Below are 20,436 nucleotides of genomic sequence, written 5' to 3' on the forward strand. Positions count from 1 at the left end.
TCTCGAACTGAAGAAATGATAAAGAGACTGCCTGTATGTGTTGTGTTTGGAAAGATCGGGACACAAAGCCTGCGCTCCTGTAAAAATAACTGTGGATCACCTGTAGGGTAGCAACTGAGCTCTAGTTTGTGCCCAAGGATGGCTGGAGCTTCTCCCACTTCCCGGTCCCTTCTCCCTGCTCGGAGCAGGTGGCAGCCGCAGAGGGGATGGGGGAGGAAGGGAGCCATGGTGGGCAGGAGGTTGTGATGGGGATGAGGGAGCAGGACCTTGGCTGTTGGCAGACCTGGTCAGAGAGGAAAGGAGTAATAGGAGGGCAAACTTACCCCAAGCCTCGCTTTCTCTCTAGAAGGGGCTCTGGGTTCAGGAGAAGAATTTGGGTCTTTTTTTTTTTTCTCCCTTCTTTACTCATATGCAGATCTAGTCTGCGTGATTGTTTAGTAATGTATTTTTGTGGCTTGCAATGTGTAAAAAATATGGTAAATGGAGAAGGAAAGGAAGGGAGAGAAGAAAGGGGTGAGGAAAATATGTTCGCTTTGAGCTGCATGTCTAAAATCTAGGGCAAATATTTAGCACAGCTAGTTCAAAGACACCTACTTTCTTCAACTCTGTTTTACAGAACAGTAAGGGTAGGGTTGGCATTTGAGAAACATGTTAATGAACGCAAGTGTCAGTCTGAGATTGCAAGTTAGTATTTCTTGCTTTGATGCTATGTGATTTTAGGCAAGTTATTTCCTTCTTGTTGCCTTGGTTTCCTTAGTGGTAAACTCAGAGGAAAGTACATACCTACTTTGGAGGAGTTCATCGCATTTGTCTGAAATCTCCCTCTTGATTTTCAGAGGACAGTCTCTTCAGACGCACAAAATGTGTACTTTCCTCTGAGTTTACAGCTCAGTATTTATATAACTTTTAGGTTCTTGGGTAGAAAGCCATTATGTTTATCTACAGTCAATCAGGGTGTTGGTAATGTGTTATTTAAGCTGAAGGTAAAAGTGGCAGAATATTGATAAGGCAAGATAGTGTCGAGATTTTTAGCATCTGCATAAAAACTGATGGAGAGAACCGTGCTGGACATGAAACTCTACAGAACAAGGCACAGACTGAAATTACAGACAGTGCTCATCTCGCCTTCAGCTGATTTACTGAGCTGCAAGAGTGATCAGTAGTGATTATAGGCAGGCTGGGGGAGACACGTAGGGTGTGGGCAGGGCTTTGTGGGTCCTCTGACCACAATTCCCTAACCATTTTTAGCCGTAACGATGACCTAATAAACATGGCCTTCACCACGCTAATGGCTGTGGGCAGGATTATTAGGCATGTAGAATTTAAAGGGTGAAATCTGTGATTCCTGCACTCTGCAAAATGCCTGTGTGGACTTAGAGAAGGAAGTGAGAATTTATCCTTGATTCATTTACAACTTGAGGCATCTCTTTAATATCCTTCACTTGGCTAGTGCGAAAATTGTAGCTGTCAAATGGCCATTTCTGCAGCCATGGATGCCTTGTTTGACAGAAACTTCAAATTTAGAGTATCTAGGTAAAGCAGTAAAAAAAGTGTAAAACAAATTATTTCTTAATCAAATTGATTTATTTGGCAAGGGATTCCATAATATTAATTACAGTTCTGTTTAACTGATTACCTGAAGTGTAATTGCTAGTAGAAAAATTTAGAGTTTGAGAAAATTTTGAAGTAATACCAACTGTATTAGCTTTTATTAAAAAAAAAAAGCAGAATAATAAAAAAGCCTCTTAAAAAGTAACAGATCCTTTTTGCTCTCTCCCTCTCCCCTAAATCACTAAATCATATTAAGATTTTTGACAGGTAGTAGTTTTGATAACTGTCAGTCACTATTTCTTTTAAGTCATGAAAAGTAAATTGTGTGAATCAGTTCATATACTAGTTTTGGCCAGTTTATTTCCACTTTGACTCTTCTGCTTCTGTAATTATCCACCACAAAATAAATCGAATATATATACCTTTTCTCTCTGACTCATGTATCTACAAGTGGAGTGATGCCCTGTCGGTGAGGAAGTGAACGCCACAAACAGGAAACCTTTATGGACAGTATTATTCTGGCAGTTGGCTCTTCTTTCCCATTTGACTCTCACACTTCCTCTCCCTAACCTTCTGAAATACAGCCAGTTACCCTCTTCCTACAGCTGGACCAAAATGACACGATATAATATGGATTAGGGAAGGAACAATGGTAAGTTGAGCTTTCAGGTCACTAGTTCAAATCTGTCAAGGGTTGGAAGAGACTGTAATTTGTTTTACTGTGATCACTTCTAGGAATAATGCAAACCGAGATTTGATTTAATTTGGTTCTCACTGGGCAGATTCATGCACTGTGTGTATGAAAAGGTGTTGCAAGCATGTTCAAAAAGATGTTGCAAACATGTTAATAGCATTACTCATGTTTGTTGTTTTTCTCAAAAGCCTAGAACAACAGAGACATACAAACCAGGCTTTCTCATGTTTCATCTCTAGACCTGTTCTGTCCAGGACAGCAGCATGTTTTGAACTCGGGAGTGGAGGAGATACCCTACATGAAACTTCTATCAGTTTTGTAGGACAATAGAAAATTTTATTGCTCAGAATTGCTTGGACAGCATTTTCTTATTTGTTTCATTGAGATTTGTTCTGGCTCTTACAAACTCTTAAATGTAATGCTGGATTGGACTCTACATTAAGTGTCTGTTTTGCACATTTTGGAGCTATATAGAATACAAGTTGATTTTTTTGATCAGCTTGCTTCTAGAACTTATTTCCTTCTATCCTGGAATAAAGGGGAGGGGTAGCATACAGAAACACATTTTTTTGTATGTGCAGTAATTGAATGCAGAATAAATCAGTACACTATGAAATAAAAATAACTTGCTGTAATGGACACTTTCACAATATATATTGTTAGCCTATTAAAGCTCAAACTATTATTTTTAATAAGACACTATATAAGTAAAATGAATTTGTTGCCCTTTAATTAGCTATGTATTTCCCAATCATGAATTATTAAAGCTCATTTTAGTTATGGATAGTGTTAATTGTAGTTACTGGAATTTAATTTTTTTTCTTTTTTTTTTTTTTTAACTAAGCTTTTAAAAACAAACGAAAATGTAGACCAGTCATGAGAGAATCCTTCAGTGACAGTCAAACCTCAATAGAGAATCTGTGTCAGTGTTAGCAGTATGGAAAGAAACTACAAGTATCAAGTATTTTATCATGAATAAAACAACATACAGAATTGCAAATTAAAGCATTGGGCTCACAGCAAAAAACCATGCTTTATCTGATCTTCAAGGAGTTTTTTAAAAATTTAATGGTACTTTACAGAGCTGATAAAATATGTGTTTTAAGTTCTAATTCAGTATAGCAAAACTCAGATTATTTTATTGATGCTTAAACCACACGCAAACAATTCAAATAAGGATTAAAATTATATTAGAAGTACATCATTAAAAAGTGAATATGTGAGGAGGCAGTGAGGGAGTATGCCAGTCAGTGACATACATTTTAATAGGTTTTATCCTGACTTCCCTCCTGTTTCTCCTTTCATTAGAAATTTAAGATGAAGATTTTAAAGTTGATGCTGCAGTTCTTTTGTCAAGAGAAATTTTGCAAAGCTCTGATGAAGAACCTGTCTTTTGATCATTAAAATCTCGAAGAATATGTGAGAGAATAAGTAGGAAGGTTGCGTGAAATGGTATAATGATTACATTTTTTGTGGGGTGCTTGCTGTTCACAAATGACACTAATTGGGCAACCATAAGGAATTGTGAAAGCTTAGAGGGAGTGCAGAAGGAACTATGGGTGATGCTCTTCTTCCATGAAACACAATTTAAAATGTTCGTCCATTACATAATTAAAATGTGGAAGTAGCTCCCTGAGGTTTTTTAGGGAGATGGGGTGGGGATAATGATATGTTAACATGATTTCACTAAATTAATTCTTTGGAAAGTAATTAAGTGAGATTGTCCACACTCCATTACTTCCAAAGAGTAAAATCTGACATGGTCTATCATTTTCTTGTCTTGCTTTGAAATGACTGATTATTGAATAAATATAATATACTCGTTTTAAAAGTAGTATTGGAGGTCTCTAGCAGTGTTTTTAGATATTGTGGAACGGAGTAACTAATTGCCTTTTTGGATTTAAAATCTCAATTAAACACCGAATTGTGATAAAAGCAGTTTGCATTTCTTAATAGCGTAGACCCTGTATTTGATTGGAAACTTAGGTAAGTTTCCTGCAAACAGGAAAGAAGAAATATTTTCTGGCTTTAAGTATAACTTCTATAATCTGTTGCAGGTCAATATATGAAACATTGCTACTGGCTTGTAGTCATCTGAGAATTGTGTGTGAACAGGAGTCTAAGCTAAGCTTTAAAATGTGAGGTTCCTAAGAGACAGAATAGATGAGCACATTTCAATATGTAAATAGAAAAGATGGAGAATCCGTCATTGTTTCAAGCTAGTAAAGGCAAATATTTTTTAATGAAAACTTTGTAAAGAACCTTGTATTTCATGAAAACTAGATATTTCTTTTTCTTACAACTGTGGTGGAAAACACAACAAACAGAAACAGCTTTTGAGATTTCCAGCTGCAGCTCCTGTACACCCAAGTGGGGATCGCTGGACAGTGGTTTCTAGAAATTCCCTGAGACTGTGGAACGTTTTTGTACCCTGAAGTCAGTAGCATTAGGAGCAGCTTTTTTTTATTTTTTTCCCCTTGGGGAAAAAAAAAAATCATCCTGAAACCTGAGAAGGATGCTGCCAGTCAGTTTCATATTTATGTTTACTAAAACCAATTACCACTCTGTTGCTTCCTTTCCCCTTCCCTGTCCAGCATTTCCCAAACTGTTTTACCCAGACCTATTGCTGCCTAGAAAGCATCCTTCCATCTCCCAAATGGAGATGCTGCTTTATACAACTTGCAGGGTCTGGCAGGTGGGTCCTTCTCCTGACCCTGAAGTAAGCACATCAGGCTTAATGAGTTACATCACATGGTCCTACCTCTCAGTGTCCGATGAATTGCACGCTGGCAGAGGATGGCTTCTTGGAGGTGAGCGAGGTCTGTGGCTAGATGGGTGGTCTGGTGAGGCTGGCTGGGCTGCAGGGGGGCAATGGGGTCTTTATCTAAACTGATAAAAACCTGAGAGGCATTAGCATATCCTGAGACTCAGGCCAGTCTTTATTTGAACCAGTGTCTGCACTTCTGCCTTTTTGCTTTACATCTTCCAAATATAGGCCAAAATAATAGGGCAGTGACAGCCAGGACTATGCTCAAGTGATATGAAAAATCAGGCCATCTTTTTTAGGTTCCTAACTGTGAACCTAAAAATTGAATTTTGAATTGAATTTTAAAACTGAGTTTGAGGAGTTCACGTCCAGGGATTATATGAGGCATGGATATAAAGCATATTTAAAATAGATCAGTGTAACACAGTAAACAATTACTGATGTGATCTGGGGTAAGAGCCGAAATCGTGATGCAGTGCAGCTCATAGGAGTTTGGCTGTGGACTTCAGTACGACTGCGATTTCAGACTCTGAAAAGGCTTGTGGCAAGCTGCAGTTGAGTCTAAGAAAATGAGTATTCTTAGTAATTTTGGCTCTCGTGGTAAAAAGTATACACCACTGTAATTTAGCTAACTCTGTATAATACCATGCACAGAGGGAGGTGTGAGGGTAGGTTTTTTCTTTTTCTCCCTTTTATGCTAGACAGTGTGTGTGTGAGATCCCTGTGGTGGCTGTATTTCAGTTTGGAAATAAGTAATTTCCTCTGTGTTCAGATGTTTTAATGAACTAATTAGGGATCCTTTGGGACAAAAGATTTTATACATAAAATTTTTAAGTTAAGCATTTATATGTTTTGCAAGGCTTGAGGCCTTTCTCTACTGAGAAGTGAGAAACGATCCATTTTTAAAATTTGGGGTTTTGGTGTGTGGTCTGGCAGATGTGTAGGCTGGGGTCAGCTACCGGTGGCGTACAGATAAACCTTTTCTCGAATGGTGTGCTGCAGGATCTACAGCTGAAGGGCGGAATACTTTAAAAGAGGTATATCTAAGATGCAGTAGCTCCGAGATGCTGTATTTTAGTGGTATGTCTACATTAGCAGGAAATGTGGGACAAGAGGAAGAAATCTGTAAAGCAGAACAGTTTGTGGTGAGGACTCGGGTGTCCGTATGTCCCTGCATTTACCATGGACTGGTTCTAGTCTGATGCCGTGCACTAAACACACATCATTAGTACTCAAGTGCTCCTGGTGCGCTGCTGGAGTGCGCTTCCAAGACTTGGCCATGATATGAACCAAAGAGGGGTGAGTGGTGATGATCACTGCATGAGCACCCTCGGGGTCCAAGCTAAAATATGTATCGGGAGCCAGTGGTTATCAAAGTTGGTGGGTAGTGCTGCTGTGGCAGCTAGAGCTGGGGCAGTTGTGCTGTTGTCTTCTTTGAGTGATGTTGTCTCCCAGTCTTTAGTCTCTTACCATCATTCTTTCTAATTTGGGAAGAAGTATGGTCGGTACACTACTCCTGCAAAGTTGTTTACTCGTTGTTCCACTCTGTTTTTCTTGAGAAGAGATTCTTAATATTGTGAACAAGGGACCATAGGACTTGTGTTGGGCTTGAGTGCTTCTGTAGGTCTGAAGATTTATTAAGGGTTTGTTTATCAAAAAGCTCATTATGGACACTGACAGTGTTCAGAACTGAAACCTAGAAACTCTTGACTTCTTTTGAGCAAAGTTTAATGGATTGGACAGAGCTAAAATCAAGGCTTTACATTTACAAGAGTTCTGCTTTATTGAAGGATTTAAGACCAGTCATTTTAAAGGGAAGGGGCGGGGGGTGGGGGGGGTGGGTTACCTGGCCTTTTTATTATTTAATAGCTCAGTGTTTCCACCTCTGTTTTTAAAGCTGAATAAACAGGATACAAATAGTAAGGTTTCTGGTTATGGGATTCCCCACCCCAGTATGATTGATTACTGTATGGTGGGTTTTGCTTAGATTGTTTTTGCTACATTTGACAGTCTGTTATCTGAAAGACTTAGAATAAGCATGTTATTTGCACAAGTCTGAAAAAAATGTTTCTGACTATCACACCAGTAGTCTTTCAGAACAAATTTATAGCTGAATTAAATCATTAGTTATCTGAACTGTATTTCAGCTTTCTTTTATGACCTGGATGCTTTGTTTTGGTTTTTGGAGACAGTTAAGAAGTGGAGTCATGGTATTGAATGTTCAGCTATGGAACTGAAAAGTGTTTGCTGTTAAGTGAATGCTTCATAACTAAAACTCATGGAAGCTGGAAAATGTATTTGTTGATATGGTGTCCCAAGACCAATATATTTGTATCTACTCATTTTTTTATGGAGTTCACAGTTGTAAGGCATTAAGGTGAAACTTCACAGCAGTTAACAGAGTAGTGTGGTTTATTCCAGCATTGTCTCATGTGTAAGTTATTTGAGAGATTCCATTCTGTAGCTGTCATTCCTAGTTAGGATACTCTTGCTGGGACCCTAACCTCTTATGTGAAGACATACCCTTGGGTGATTGATATGCTTACTTCTAAAATTTGTTTAAACAGGGGGAGTCAATACCAGGGCAACCTACCACTTTTTTTTTTTTCCCCCCTTCTTTTTTTTTCCCCAGGGCACAGCTAAATTGAAAGAACGCTTTCTTCTTTTATCTGCTTCTTTTCATAAAATTTACCTTGTTTCTGATGCATATTGATGTAATAAAATCGTTCTAACTACTACCTTTGAAGACGAGTAACACTATGTGATAATGTTTCAATTTTTTCAATTAAATGAAAGAATATAATGTAACATAGTTGGGGGAGACTGAATAAGGGATGTTAAAGATGACAGGCTTGGTCCTTCAGATGTTAAGCGATAAGAGGGTGTATAGGGTTGCTTAGGAGTAAAGGTTAACAAACCAGAGAGCTGTGGAAGCTGGAAGATAGCAGTATAAAATTCAGGAGACTGAGGTTAAGTGGATTCTGGTCTTGGGGGCAAACCTGATGCCCCCCCCCCCGCTGCCATCCATTCCCATTTTCAGGCTACAATAGCTTGAGCAGATAAGCTAACATATACCGTGCAGCTGCTCAGGAGGAAGATCTCGCTTCCCCTTCCCTCTCTTGCTCTCTGTGGTTTTATGCACTCAACACTTGACAGACTAATTTGTCAGAGTTAATTTAACATGCTAACCCAACAGAAAAAAAAAAAAAATCTATGCAGTGTTTGTGTGTGGTACTTTGGTTTTGCTTTTGCTGGGTTAGTTTTCTGCCAGGTTGGAGAATTAAATCAACTTCCAGAGGCAGCAGAATATAAATTATAGGAGTAGCGGGTGCTGCAGGCAGACTGGGGTCTTCTAGATTGGCCATTGTGTCTTGTGGATCTGGACCCCTGCTTTTGTCATTGCAGCTGCTTGTGGCATCATGCGTTGCATGGCATCAATAAATTAATCCAAGTTAGAAGTGATACCCATCTGTTTTGTATTGTAGCAGGTAGAAGTGATCCCCTTTTTTCTGTATTGTGCCAGGCATAGTGGTGGTAGGCAAAGTTTTAAAACAATGTGTAAGGCAATACAGGTGAGAGGCAGGCAGCTGCCAGAAGACTGTAATAAAGAGGAAAAGTACTTTTTGACTGCTACAAATGTGATTTATAATTGAATTAAAAGTTCATAGAGGTGGAAAATTACACATGCATCAAAAATTTCATTTTCAATCCAGTTACCCATTCAAAGCAGAGTGTACTAACATAAATTTTTTACCATTGAGATTCCTGCATTTCTTTGGTGAATGGTTGCTTTTGTGGTTGGTTTCATGTGTGTCTGTGTGTGTTTCGTTGTTGTTTTTTCTCCCTGGAAGCTATGAATCTCAATATTTTTTGTAATTCTTCTTATGTTCTTTGCAGAATATGACATCACGTTTGAATCAAAAAAATTTCATAGGTAGCCCCAGGCACACAGATGTACTCACAGTATTTTTATATACAGAAATTTTAATTTCTAATTGCATATAATCCACTGTTTTTTCTTGCACTTTAAAACTTTGTAACTATGCATTTCTTCAAAATTTTACTTCTCTCTCAGAAGTACAAAAGAAAATTCTGTCAAAAGAACAATGATCTCTTCTTTGTTATATTGTCTGTCTTGGGAACATACGGGTTTCAGGGGCACGTTGATGAGATTATTCCACAACTTTGCAGGAAAAGGCATACCCTAAACCCAGAATTAATCAGTTACAAACGTTATCAGTGTGATGTCGCTGCACTGTTCTCAGAATCAAGTTTGGCTGACTGCAGCTGAAGCACTTCTTTGATTACAGCAGACTCGTTGCAAGGGGAAGAGGAAGATCCACAAGACCTCTGTGCATTGAGGAATTTAAACAAAAATACTCTTGCAGGAGCTAGCAGTCATCTTCAGTGGTCCTGTGTAGGAAGGGCTGGATTAAGAGCCTTGCACTGGAGAGAGCAGCTGTGTGTCCTGTTTGTTTGCTCTTCTTCGCTTCCAAAAATTTGAAGTAAGCCTAAAGCAGCTCCAGTGATTCCTGCAAGGCTCTGTAGGATTTTGCGAAGCCCAGAAACCGTTTGGTTGGTGCTGGGTTATTAACCCTGGTTGCTGTGACTCAGAAGGTTATGAGAGATTTGTGTGCATGTTGTTCCAGGAGGGTGTAACTTCAGGGTTTTTCCTCCGTTGTAGTTTTTATTTTTGAGTTTTTAATTTAAAAAAATGTTTAGCCTCAGGGAGCCCTCTAAATCTAAGCCTTTTGCTGCCTCCTGAATTTGGCAGTTGCTTCTCTTGGTTTAAGTCTCTAGGCATGTGTGATGTGAAGCTTTGAAGTAGCTGCTGCCTGGCTGATACCTCTCTGGGGGCAGGGAGAAGGATAATGAAGTTCATGCTTTTGACATTTTCTTTCCAGCATGTAGATATTTTAACACAAGAATAAGTGAAACTGCTGATTTTTAGCAAAGACCCTAAAATTACAGAATTGCAGAGACCGTGTATCTTTTGTGGTTTGGTTTTATTTTGGAACAGTTGCTAAAATCAATGGTGGGGAAAACCACATATATTTTTGTCAGAGTTTTAATATCTAGCATTAAGAACTGGTTAATCCATTTAAGAAGTGGAACATGAGATTCAAGGGGGAGATATTTTGTTACAGCCTAGTTTTCTTAGATGATGCCCCATGGACCACTGACAAGTACCAGAAAAGGTGAGGAAAGATATTTGGGAAAACAACACAGGCTTTTGGATCTTTGTAATTCTGGTTCTACATAGCGTCTGTCAGTCCCCTACTTGGCTCAGCAAGCAAACATTTGCCAAGTCCATGGCCGTCTATATCCCAAACAACAAGCATGGGAAAAACCTCTCTGCCTTCACCTTTCCTAGCAAGGCTCTTCAGATGCTACCTCAGCACTGCTCAGGTACTTCCCCCAAGAATAAAATACATATAGGCTACCTTCTCCTGGCTATTCTGAACTTCTTCCAGTCTGGCTACCTTAAAAAGAAGTGTCTTGAGGGACTGGATTAGAAGTAGGACAAATACATCAGGGAGAAAAAAAAGCTATTTCAAACATCTTGACTGTGGCAGGATGAAGGTCTTTCTGTTTGGGTGTTCCCAGCTGTGGCATAGAGCACTTCCTGCACTGCACAGGTTAGAATTAACTAAGGTTACTAGATTTAGTATTGTCTAAAATATATAAAGGGATTTAAAAACAATTAGAGTTACACACCCATTACTCACTTTCCCAGGCTCTCTGGGTTCGTCTGCTGCGGAGACCCGAGCGGCATGGGGTGCCATTTCAGCTGTAGTCTAGGGCACAAACTCTGGGCAACAAGGGGAGCGTGCCCCATGGTGCTCTGTGGAGTCACCAGTGTTGTTCACACTTTAGTTTGTTTAATTAATTTGAACCATTTGCTTCCGGGTTGAGCAAGGCAGCTTGTTGGGGTTCTGGATCAAAGTTGTTTAATTGGTCCTTACTGATCCCTGATGTTCAACAGGGTAAAACCTCATTTTATAAGCCAAGGAAAAATAACTGTCTTTGCTGTTATGACTTCTGTGCACTGTGGAAGCGTTATCATTACTGTAAATGTAGTAGTAAGTTTTTTAGTGGAAACTTCATTTATCTTAAACAATAGTGTAAATGATCTGTTTTTACTTGCAGTTTATTGTAGTACCTTTTGTTCTGCTGCATAGATATTTATTCAGTTTCTCTTTGTACATAACCCTTTGTCGTACTAAAATTAAATGTTAGACCTGTATAAAAATTTAAAATCATTCTGTGTGGGAAACAGCAATTCTGTGACTCCCTTGACAAGTCAGCAACTTGCATAGTTGTGAAATCTTTCCTCTTTTTTCCAGTTACGGCCTGGAAGAATTGACATGTTGTTGATCTTATGAGTCCCTTTTACCTGTCCTTTAGCGAGCTATGGTTAAGAGTTGCATACTAAACCTCAGTTATCGTATGTTGTAATCTGTATGAGCTGAATACCCACTTCCACGGCTGTGGGAGTGGAAACATGAGGCAGTAAAATAAGCTCAGTCCTTCAAGGGTCCTCCCAAGGTGGCTGGTGCAGAGTGCAGTGAAGTCTAAGGGGTTCTTTTGACCTTTTCTAGGCACAAACCTTGGGAAACAAATGAGCATTGTTAAAGTGACTATGTCTTTCAGAGTTTTTCATCCTTTTTTTTTTTTTCTTATGATAAAAGTAGCAGCTTAAAAAAAAAAAAGCTTTTGACATTTTTGACAGGCTTCCACATGATAATTAGATAGTAAAAAGAAGGTGTGCGTTGGCAAGGCATTAAATATGAATGATATGCAAGTTTGTATGCATTTTTCTTTAAGCAACGTTGCACTGAAGATGAAGCCCTCTGAACAGTTGTGTAAAGCACAGGTTTTAAAGTGAAAACGGGTTGTATCCATTTGAAATAATCCAGGAGAAGCTGGAGAAACCTACTGGCACTCTCATTTCTATTTCTGAATCACTCCTTTGTCTAGATAAGAAGTTCTTAATACACCATGTTATGCATATAATCTTAGAACTGTGTGCATTAGCTTCCAGTTACACCCAGTGTCTTGTTCACTTTCAAATTAACTTTCTGGAATAATAACCTTTTTCTTGCACTGTATATTCTGAGCGCTACCCTTTCTGCCTTTGCATCCTGTTAAGGGCGCAGGAAGGAACGGTTGAAGGAGAAGATGGGTTCTGTAGTTTGTGTCGAGGAAGAGGAGGAATAGGCAGAGGGGGGGAAGGTGAAGCAAGGCCTTGACACGGCTATAGTGTGTGAATTTTATAATTAGTCTGCAGGAAGATGGATTATGAAGAGATGTGCATGAGACAGAAAAAATACATGGCATTTAATATTCCTGTGGGATTTTGGGACATCCAACGTAATTTGGCAGGGTATCAGCAGCAGGTCAAAGGTAGTGGTGGCAGCAGAATTGGGATCAGGTAGCGGCAACTGCCCATTTTCCTTGTGCTGTGTGTAACTGCATGCTTTGGATATTGTGCATGTTCTGGGTGCTGTGCCTGCTGGGACCCTAGTTCCATACTTTCCACCTGCATACCAGATCCCAGCTCCTTCCTGTGACAAACAGGGACCCACTCCTACCTGCTGAAGCCCCCTGAGCTCCCGGCCTGGCAGTGCTGCCAGCTCTCTGCAGTAACTACTGGTGGGAGGCACTCGCCCCACGCCCTGGAACTGCGACTCCCCAGTGCAGCTCACAGAGGTGACTGTATCCCTGCGTGTGCTGACTTGAGATGTGGGGCAAGCTCTTCCATAAAGTTAGTAGCAGTGACAGCTGCCTGCATTGCAGGGACTTGTCCGTGGGCAGTGGGGAGGCAGTTGTGAGGGTCGGGTAGCAACTCGCTGCTGGCACCGTGTACAGGCTGTGTACGGGCGACATCTGAACCTTCGGGCTTGGTGCATGGGTCCTGCATGCAGATGTGTTCCTCGGAGTCTGTTTCATAGGCAGTTTCAAACTGTCCAGCCCTTTCTCAAAACAACGGTGAGGGGAAAATGGTCCATGCTGCCAGCTTTTAGATAACTAATTTCTCTGCAAATTTTTAGCACCGTTTTGGTTTCTTGAGAGGTCAGGCTGAGTTCTGGAGGACTGGGCACGTCAGGGTACCCTTTTCCCACCACACCGCTGCTCTGTCCCATTTGCCAGGCTGCAAGTCTTTCAGAAATGATACTTTGCAGCAGAGATGTGAGCTGCCAGAATAGCAGATGATAATTCCGCTCTGTGTGCCGTAGTGTCTGATAGCACCAGTGTTAATCAGGCTTCATGTACGGGTCTTGGGAGCACAACTGAATGTCCTCCAGCCCTTGCCCCACCTACCCTGCAGAACAGCTAAAGAGACCCTGAGTGAGGGCTGCAGGGGCAGGGCTGGGTATATTTTACCTGTGATGGGTGCAGGGGATGTATCTTCTGCTCTGCCCTGGCCCCTCTGCAGCTCACGGGCTGTGTGGAGGAGGCAGGAGGAGCAGAGGCTGGAGGGGGGACCTGGGGTAGGCTCAGGCAAGCTGGGATGAGGGAACGTCAGAGCAGGTTGGTGGGGAGGCTGAGCTTGGGTGGGGAGCAGGCTGGCATGTCTGGCGAGGGATGCTGGGAACCGGGAAAAGGAGGAACAGGACAAGTGGAGGTGAGGGGGGGGGGGGCGGGCAGAAAGGGACTGGACTGTGAACAGGTTGAATCACAGAATGGTTTGGGTTGGAAAGAACCTTCAAAGATCATCTAGTCCAACCTCTCTGCTGCGAGCAGGGACACCTTCCACTAGACCAGGTTGTTCAAAGCCCCATCCAACCTGGCCTTGGACACTTCCAGGAATGGAGCATCCACAGCTTCTCTGGGCAACCCGTTCCAGTGTCGTAACAGACGTGGAAAAGGTTGAAGAGCAGAAGCCTCCAGAACCAGCACCATGAGAGCATAGTTCCTGCAGAGTTTGTAAGGAAATGCACATTTCTTGGGTCTTGTCTTTACTTTGCTGTAGGCAGTTATCTGTTAAACAAAGTATTTTGTTATCTTCTGGTATGTATCCACAGATACTAACACACTCTCCTTGCTGTTGGTTATTTCTGTGGATGAAGTAGCAAGCAGACAGAAACTTCTAACACCTCTGGAAAAATTAGGAAAATTATTAAGCTTTCCTTTTTAAGCTCTGGGAAGTTAGAAAATGTTAAAACTAAGGCTGCATAATGAAGCTTAAAACACAACTGTTTTATTCACGTGTTACAAGATTTTTTAATTACTTCATCACCCCCTATAATTTTTGTTGGAATTCTGCATCATTCATTCACAAGATAGACTTTCGCCGAGTCCAATAAATCTAGTAAATACATTTAATGTAAATTTGAAATCCAGTAAATATAAAGCCAGTAAATTTGATGGCCAGTTCAAAAGCCTGTCTTTTTCCAGGAAGGAGAGCTAGAAAGGCATTGAAGTACTTGCAATACAGTAAAAGATATATATAAAAATTAATGATATTTTTCTAAGAATTTTTCTTTTTTTAATTAATAAGGGAGTGGGAACTATCACACTGAGAATGACTGCTCAAAATGTGTTTTTCAGTAAAATACTTGGGTTGGGTTTTTTTTTTGTGGGTTTGGGGTTTTTTTTAGTTGATAGTGTGTTTATGAAGCTGTCTTGTTTCCATTAAAAAAAAAAAAGGGGGAGGTGTGGATAGGATATAGTTGCTCAAGTGTGTGACTCCTTTGCCTTAGTGGCACTCGCTGCTATAGAGGTTGCTTGTTAGCTTGAGCATAACTGGGGATGCCTGATCAACCAGATTATTTTTTATTTCTCTTTACCTTTTGACTTTACAAATATGAAGTGCTGTGTTTTGGTGAAGAATCAACTTTTGGAAACTTTTACAAATAAGACCATTGATCATGAGGAGTTGGGTCACTGGCACAGGGAAGCTGTAGCCCTGGGCATGAGACTTCTCTGCCATGGAGAGAGACTCACGTCTGGGGGTTTTCCTAAATGGTCATGTTAAATATTGGGAATATGACCTTCTGCTCTGTGTATCTTACCACGAGATTGTTTATTATGTTTGTGTCTTTTACATAACTAAGTATTCACATGCTGAAGCATTTCTATACTAGACTTTACTTTTGTCTTCTGCTAAACTGAAAGGTATTTTGAAACAGGCGTCCCCTGCTTGCCTTGTCTGGCTTACAAAATTGATGTGCTGTAAGCAGATACTGTTTCTGAACTATCTCTTCAGTGCAGTAGGGAGAAATGTTTTCCAATCAGTTTCAGCATTTTTCCCACCTCTCGTAAATCTAGCAATTTCCAAGTTCAGTATGTTGCTTGGCTTACTGCCCATGGAAATCACTGCTCTGTGATGTGTTGAGGAAGTTTACTATGCCTGGGTGCCATTTTGGGCAAATAAATCTTATCACTGAAATAATCTTTACATACTTGGAGACCACTAATCCGTGTTCAGGACTGCTTTTAAAAATGTACCTGTTGGAATCGTAAATAAAGACTGTAATGTTAAATGGTGTCCTGGCATGTTTTGAATTTGATTTCTGAAGTTGTAGCCTAGGAAAAAAAAAAAAGAAAGGATCAAAGAGGGGAAGATAAGTAAATAAATAAATTCCAGGTTCACAAGTGAGAACCCTGAAAAGATTAAATTAATTTAGTTCAAGTGGCTATACTTGCCCTACCTTGTGTCTGTACACTTGGATACAGAGGTCTGACTTATGTGAGGTTCACCCACATCCAGAGCTAAGACAGCATAAGAGAACTTTTGCCCTAAAGCTGTATGGCCATATTAGCCTTAGGGGTTTGTCTTTGCGGGTAGACTCCACCTTATCATGAAGGTTGAAGCTCAGATGCTTGGTAATCACAGGGCTACAAGAGCTTTATCAGCCAGGCTTTCTGCAGGGTTTGTTCGCACTAGTACTTCAGCTCAGTGCCAGTAGGAGACGGCTTTTGGAAAAGGATTTGCACCGCACAGCCTTCGCCCATCTAATCTCTCAGGTGAAACTCATACGGGAGAAGTCCTGTCTGCCGCCAGAAGGAAGTCAGTCGCAGAAAGTCCTTGAGGGAGAGGAACGGTCATGAGCCAGGCTCTGCTTGGACCTTGGCCCAGGGCTTGTTCCCAGCCAAGGGCGGATCAGGCATCTGCTGGCTCTCTCCCTTTTACTGAGGACTCTGCGTAGCCTTGGGGAGATACAATACTACATTAGTCGATCAAAGCATATTTGTAAACTTTTTTTGACAAACACGAAAGCTATAAAACATTATCTCTGTCTACTCCTTCCTCTCCTCCTCCGTGAACACTTGAATTTCTTTTAAAAATAGGCAGCGTGCATGTCATTGTAGCATTGCCAAATGCTGTGGAGGATGGAGCGAGCCTTGGAGTACAGCTCCTTTGCCCTCACAGGGCAGCAGGACCACACTTGCATAGTGTGCTGGGAATGGCATCACAGCTGGGTGAAATTTGTGACAATGCTGTGCACCCCACTCTGGCAAAAATAAGAATATCATCTCATGCTAGGGAATCCAGTTAAATATAAAAAGAATGCAGATTGTCTTCAATTAGAGGAGTAGCATTTTAAACCAAATAATTTTTCAGATTATGTGTGTTTCTCTGTTTCCTGAAACAAACCTGAAATATTTTTTTTCTTTTTAAGGATAGGGAATAAAGGGATTTTCTTCCTTCTCTGTATCCTAAAAAGCCCTAAAGCAGTTGTCTTCCTGGTTATTACCAGGACATCTAACACTCTATTAAATACAGTGTCTCTGGCTGTATTTGAGTCCTGGCAAGGGCAGTTTGTTCTTTCTGCATTAATGTCAGTAAAGATTTTTTGCTGGAAACTGGGAATGTGTGATCTGAAGATTTTAGAATAAAAGATTATATTACTATTAATTATTTTATGATATTATATCTGTCAGAATTAAATAAAAGGAAGACTTAACCCTAATGGAAGACAAAGATGGACCACATAGGAAAAATTTCAGTCTGTTGTGGGCATCCTGTGTGCTTTTTTTCCTCTTCCATCTAAGCAAGGCTGTCACTAGTTAATTCAAGTACTTCTCACTAGCACTAGATTAACTGGCAATAGTGAAAAAAGTTGTACGTTGCTGTGAAAGACAGTACTGAACAAGACAGGTTTTAAAAGAAGACTTAAAATAGTTTTCTAAATTTGAAATAATTTTTCCTTTAAATATTTAGATTGTGATTTGTCTTTGTGACAACCTGTAATGAAACCTAATGTTATACTGTATTAATTTCAGAAACTAAAATATTCACGAGGTACAGAATTCTGAAGAAAAGTTAGACTACTGCTGGAAGTGAAGCCATTAGCTGAGAACAAGTAACCAAAGTTTGCAAAAGTGATAAATCTGCTTTTGACATCAATAACCCCTTGTGCAGGTGCAGGAGGAATGTTTTGTTCTTTTCCTATTCTGTCGCTAGAGTTTGAGTCTACAGAAAACAATTTAAAAAGCTGATAAGCCTTTAAGAAATGTAAATGCAGGATGTTTGCAGTTTTTTATCTTACAAATAAATGGTATTGATTAGAGGCTGAGATTTTCCAATTCTTAATTCTCAAAGGATACATTTTTTGAAATAAGACAAAACACAAACTATTTCAAATTGATAGCTATGGATTACTTGCTATTGATGTAGTCTCAGTTTTCGTAAATTTTTAATTTCTTAAATGGAAAAAGTGTTTTATTTGCTTATGTATTTCTGAAGTTTAATAGTGTTTTTTAAACCCTTATGCATATATGATTATAATTTTCACTAAAATGCAGATTATAAGAAATTATAGGTAAAAAGTTGATGGTCCAGGTAAATTTGAGTATCAGTTGCCATTCTAATATCAAATATGGAAGTTAGGAAAGTGAAGAAGTGTATGCTAACATAAGTAGTTTTAAGTGTTTATATAGTGCTATCTCTAATGTAACGTAAAGGCTGCATTTAATTGCAGATCAACTAGTGGCTGATAACGTCTTAGTGGTTTGTTGCTAGTGTGAGTCAACTTTTCTCTAGTAAAATAACTTAAGAAGTACGCAACAAACAAGGCAAAATAAAATTGGTTTGTAATGCATTATCACAGGCTAAGATCAGTAACTTTTAAAAGATGTTTTAAATCAGTTTTCTTGCCTTTTACATCTGTCCTGACTGCAAGTAAAAGTGCATCTTTCAGCTTTACTGGCATATGGCATAGTTGAAGAATCCAGTGGAGACATCCAGTTTTTTTAAAGGCAGTGAAAATATATTGAACTAAGTACTAATAAAGTTTCTAAGAAAACGTTTTGTGTGTACCAATATGTGGTGTTTATTTGCACGTGGTTTAAAACACGTTTAGGAGAAGCAAATCTTGCGTCTATGTTGGTTCTTTTTGTCTAACAGTGCTAAACAAAAGCTGGAGTCTTACTAGCATATGTCATGTGATGAATTTGAATTCATCCCTTGCTGGCTTTTGTAGATGACTTGGACATTGAGCAGTAGCTGTGACGTGGAGATGAGTTGTAAATATTCTCCAATGTTCCACAATCTGCTTTTCTTCTCTTGTTCTTAAAGGTGTGATACAGGCACATCCCCAGCACATCACCGAGAAGATAAGACAGTAAAACACAGCCCAACTCTTGTGCCCTCAGATACCTCTATTAATTATGCTACCGGTTCCTTTCTCTACAGGTTTGTGTTAGGCTGTATCTCCAGCTTCTTAACTCTAGGCAGATCCCATGGTGTCACTTTTTTCAAACTACTGTCCTTGCATTAATATTATGCTACAGAAGGTCGTCTTTACTCTCTTGGCTTTTGTTCACAATGTTATTCCTCCAGTGTAATGTGGAGGAATGATAATTTGTTAAAACTTTTTCTATTGATTTCTATGCTCAACAGAGCCAGCACAGTAACTCTGAACTGTAAAGCATTTTGATAGACCTCTTCTGGGGAAAATTCCTCTATTTTATTGATGTGTCAGAAGTTTCTTCCATCTTCCACTTAAGCACTGTTGGGGAAGATCATTTTTAACTGGTTGATTTCCAAGTAGAAGCTCATCTACCATCTGATGGGGAAAAAATAGTAAGCTGCTGGTTATAGCTTGACAGCTACAGGCAGCTCAAGGGCACATGCTTATAATTTTGCTACAGTGATTGCTGACTAATTAGCCACAAGGAACTTTCTGAGAATTTTCTGTTAAGATCATTTTCTTCTCTCCCATTTTGTTAATGAATACAGTGCACCCAGCTGTGAGGCTCTGAGTGATGATTGCTATTATGGATTTATCCTTTCAAATTCTGCTTCTAATTTTAGGAAGTTATATTCCTTGTCTTTAAGTTTCTAGTGGTAAAACTGTAAAAGGACAAGTTATTCCTCAGCAAATGTTGGGAAATACATTAGCAAGATTTTATAAATACTGGACTACAATAGCTAGCTGTATTAGAGGAAGGAAGATACTGTTCACAAAAATAACCATCTGTAGTCCACATATAGTAGAGGAACAAATGTTTGGATTACAATTTTTTTGTTAGAGTGGTTTAGAAGTGGTCTGTTCTCCCAAGATGATGCTTTACATTACTGTTACTGTGGTGTCTTTTAGATTACCTATCTGTTGGGTTCTCAGTGCAGTCCAGAGTACGGCATTAGGTAGATGTGTGGGATAGACTTGTCTTCTTCCCGTTTCCTCCTACACATACATACCTTGTGAGGACATGGAAAAACTAATCTGGTCTGTTCAGATTACTTACTGTGAGATGTACCTGATTGTACCAAACTAGGGCATCTCCTTGCAATGCTAATCACTCTTAAGTACATCTATTAGAATAGGGATTGAACTGAAAAGTTGTCCTACCTGTTCAGAGGCTGTATGCATATATATGTATATAAGCTTATAGATAGGCATGGTATCCTATTGTTCCTGTGGCTGTGGGGTTTAAAAATTAGATGTGATTTCTTGTTCCTCACAAGCAAAGCTTTCCAGCTAAAAAAGCATATGTGGTGCTTGCACTTTTATCCTATTACATAAACTTTTATAATAAAATGCAATTAGAGGATTTGACATAATAAAGGCCATTCCTTTAGTGTTCAGTTGGCAACCAGTTTTAATTTCCAAAACTTCAGGTAGAGCAACACGCTTTTACAGTTTTAACTGTTTTAACTGTAGTTAAAAATTTCTGTCTGTTTTTTCCCTAACTGCACAAAATAACAAGATTAAATGGGATAACATTATTTTGGGCTTTAAATCCACTTGCTTCTCGCAGTGGAAAGCTCTAATCTGGTCAAATCAGGGTCTAGCAGACGAGTCCAGTATGTACCAGACTTTATGATAAGCTGTTGCCCATATGTGTTGTCATTGTCCCCAGGAGACAAGACTGGAAAGCTGCTGCTGTGTTTCAGGTATGGTACAATGTTTTGCATTAGAAAAGTGGATGGAGGAAAGATATTTAGTCTGTGAAATACTGTCGACACTAA

The 20,436-nt window shown here is 39.6% G+C and overlaps 1 protein-coding gene across 12 annotated transcripts in view; it reads left to right on the top strand.

The window, feature by feature from the left end:
* EML1 (EMAP like 1) overlaps nt 1-20,436 on the top strand; it is a 131,053-nt gene that overhangs the window by 48,155 nt on the left and 62,462 nt on the right. The window contains exon 1 of one of the 12 annotated variants that reach the window (XM_052783134.1): nt 20,269-20,361. The exons of the other annotated variants lie outside the window; for them this stretch is intronic. Coding sequence (XP_052639094.1) covers nt 20,307-20,361 — 55 coding nt within the window. The 5' untranslated portion in view covers nt 20,269-20,306. Of the gene's footprint in view, nt 1-20,268; nt 20,362-20,436 lie in introns of those variants that run through there. 12 annotated transcript variants of the gene reach the window in all.

The sequence above is a fragment of the Harpia harpyja genome, chromosome 3 (genome assembly GCF_026419915.1).
Source record: "Harpia harpyja isolate bHarHar1 chromosome 3, bHarHar1 primary haplotype, whole genome shotgun sequence".
Lineage (NCBI taxonomy): Eukaryota > Metazoa > Chordata > Aves > Accipitriformes > Accipitridae > Harpia > Harpia harpyja.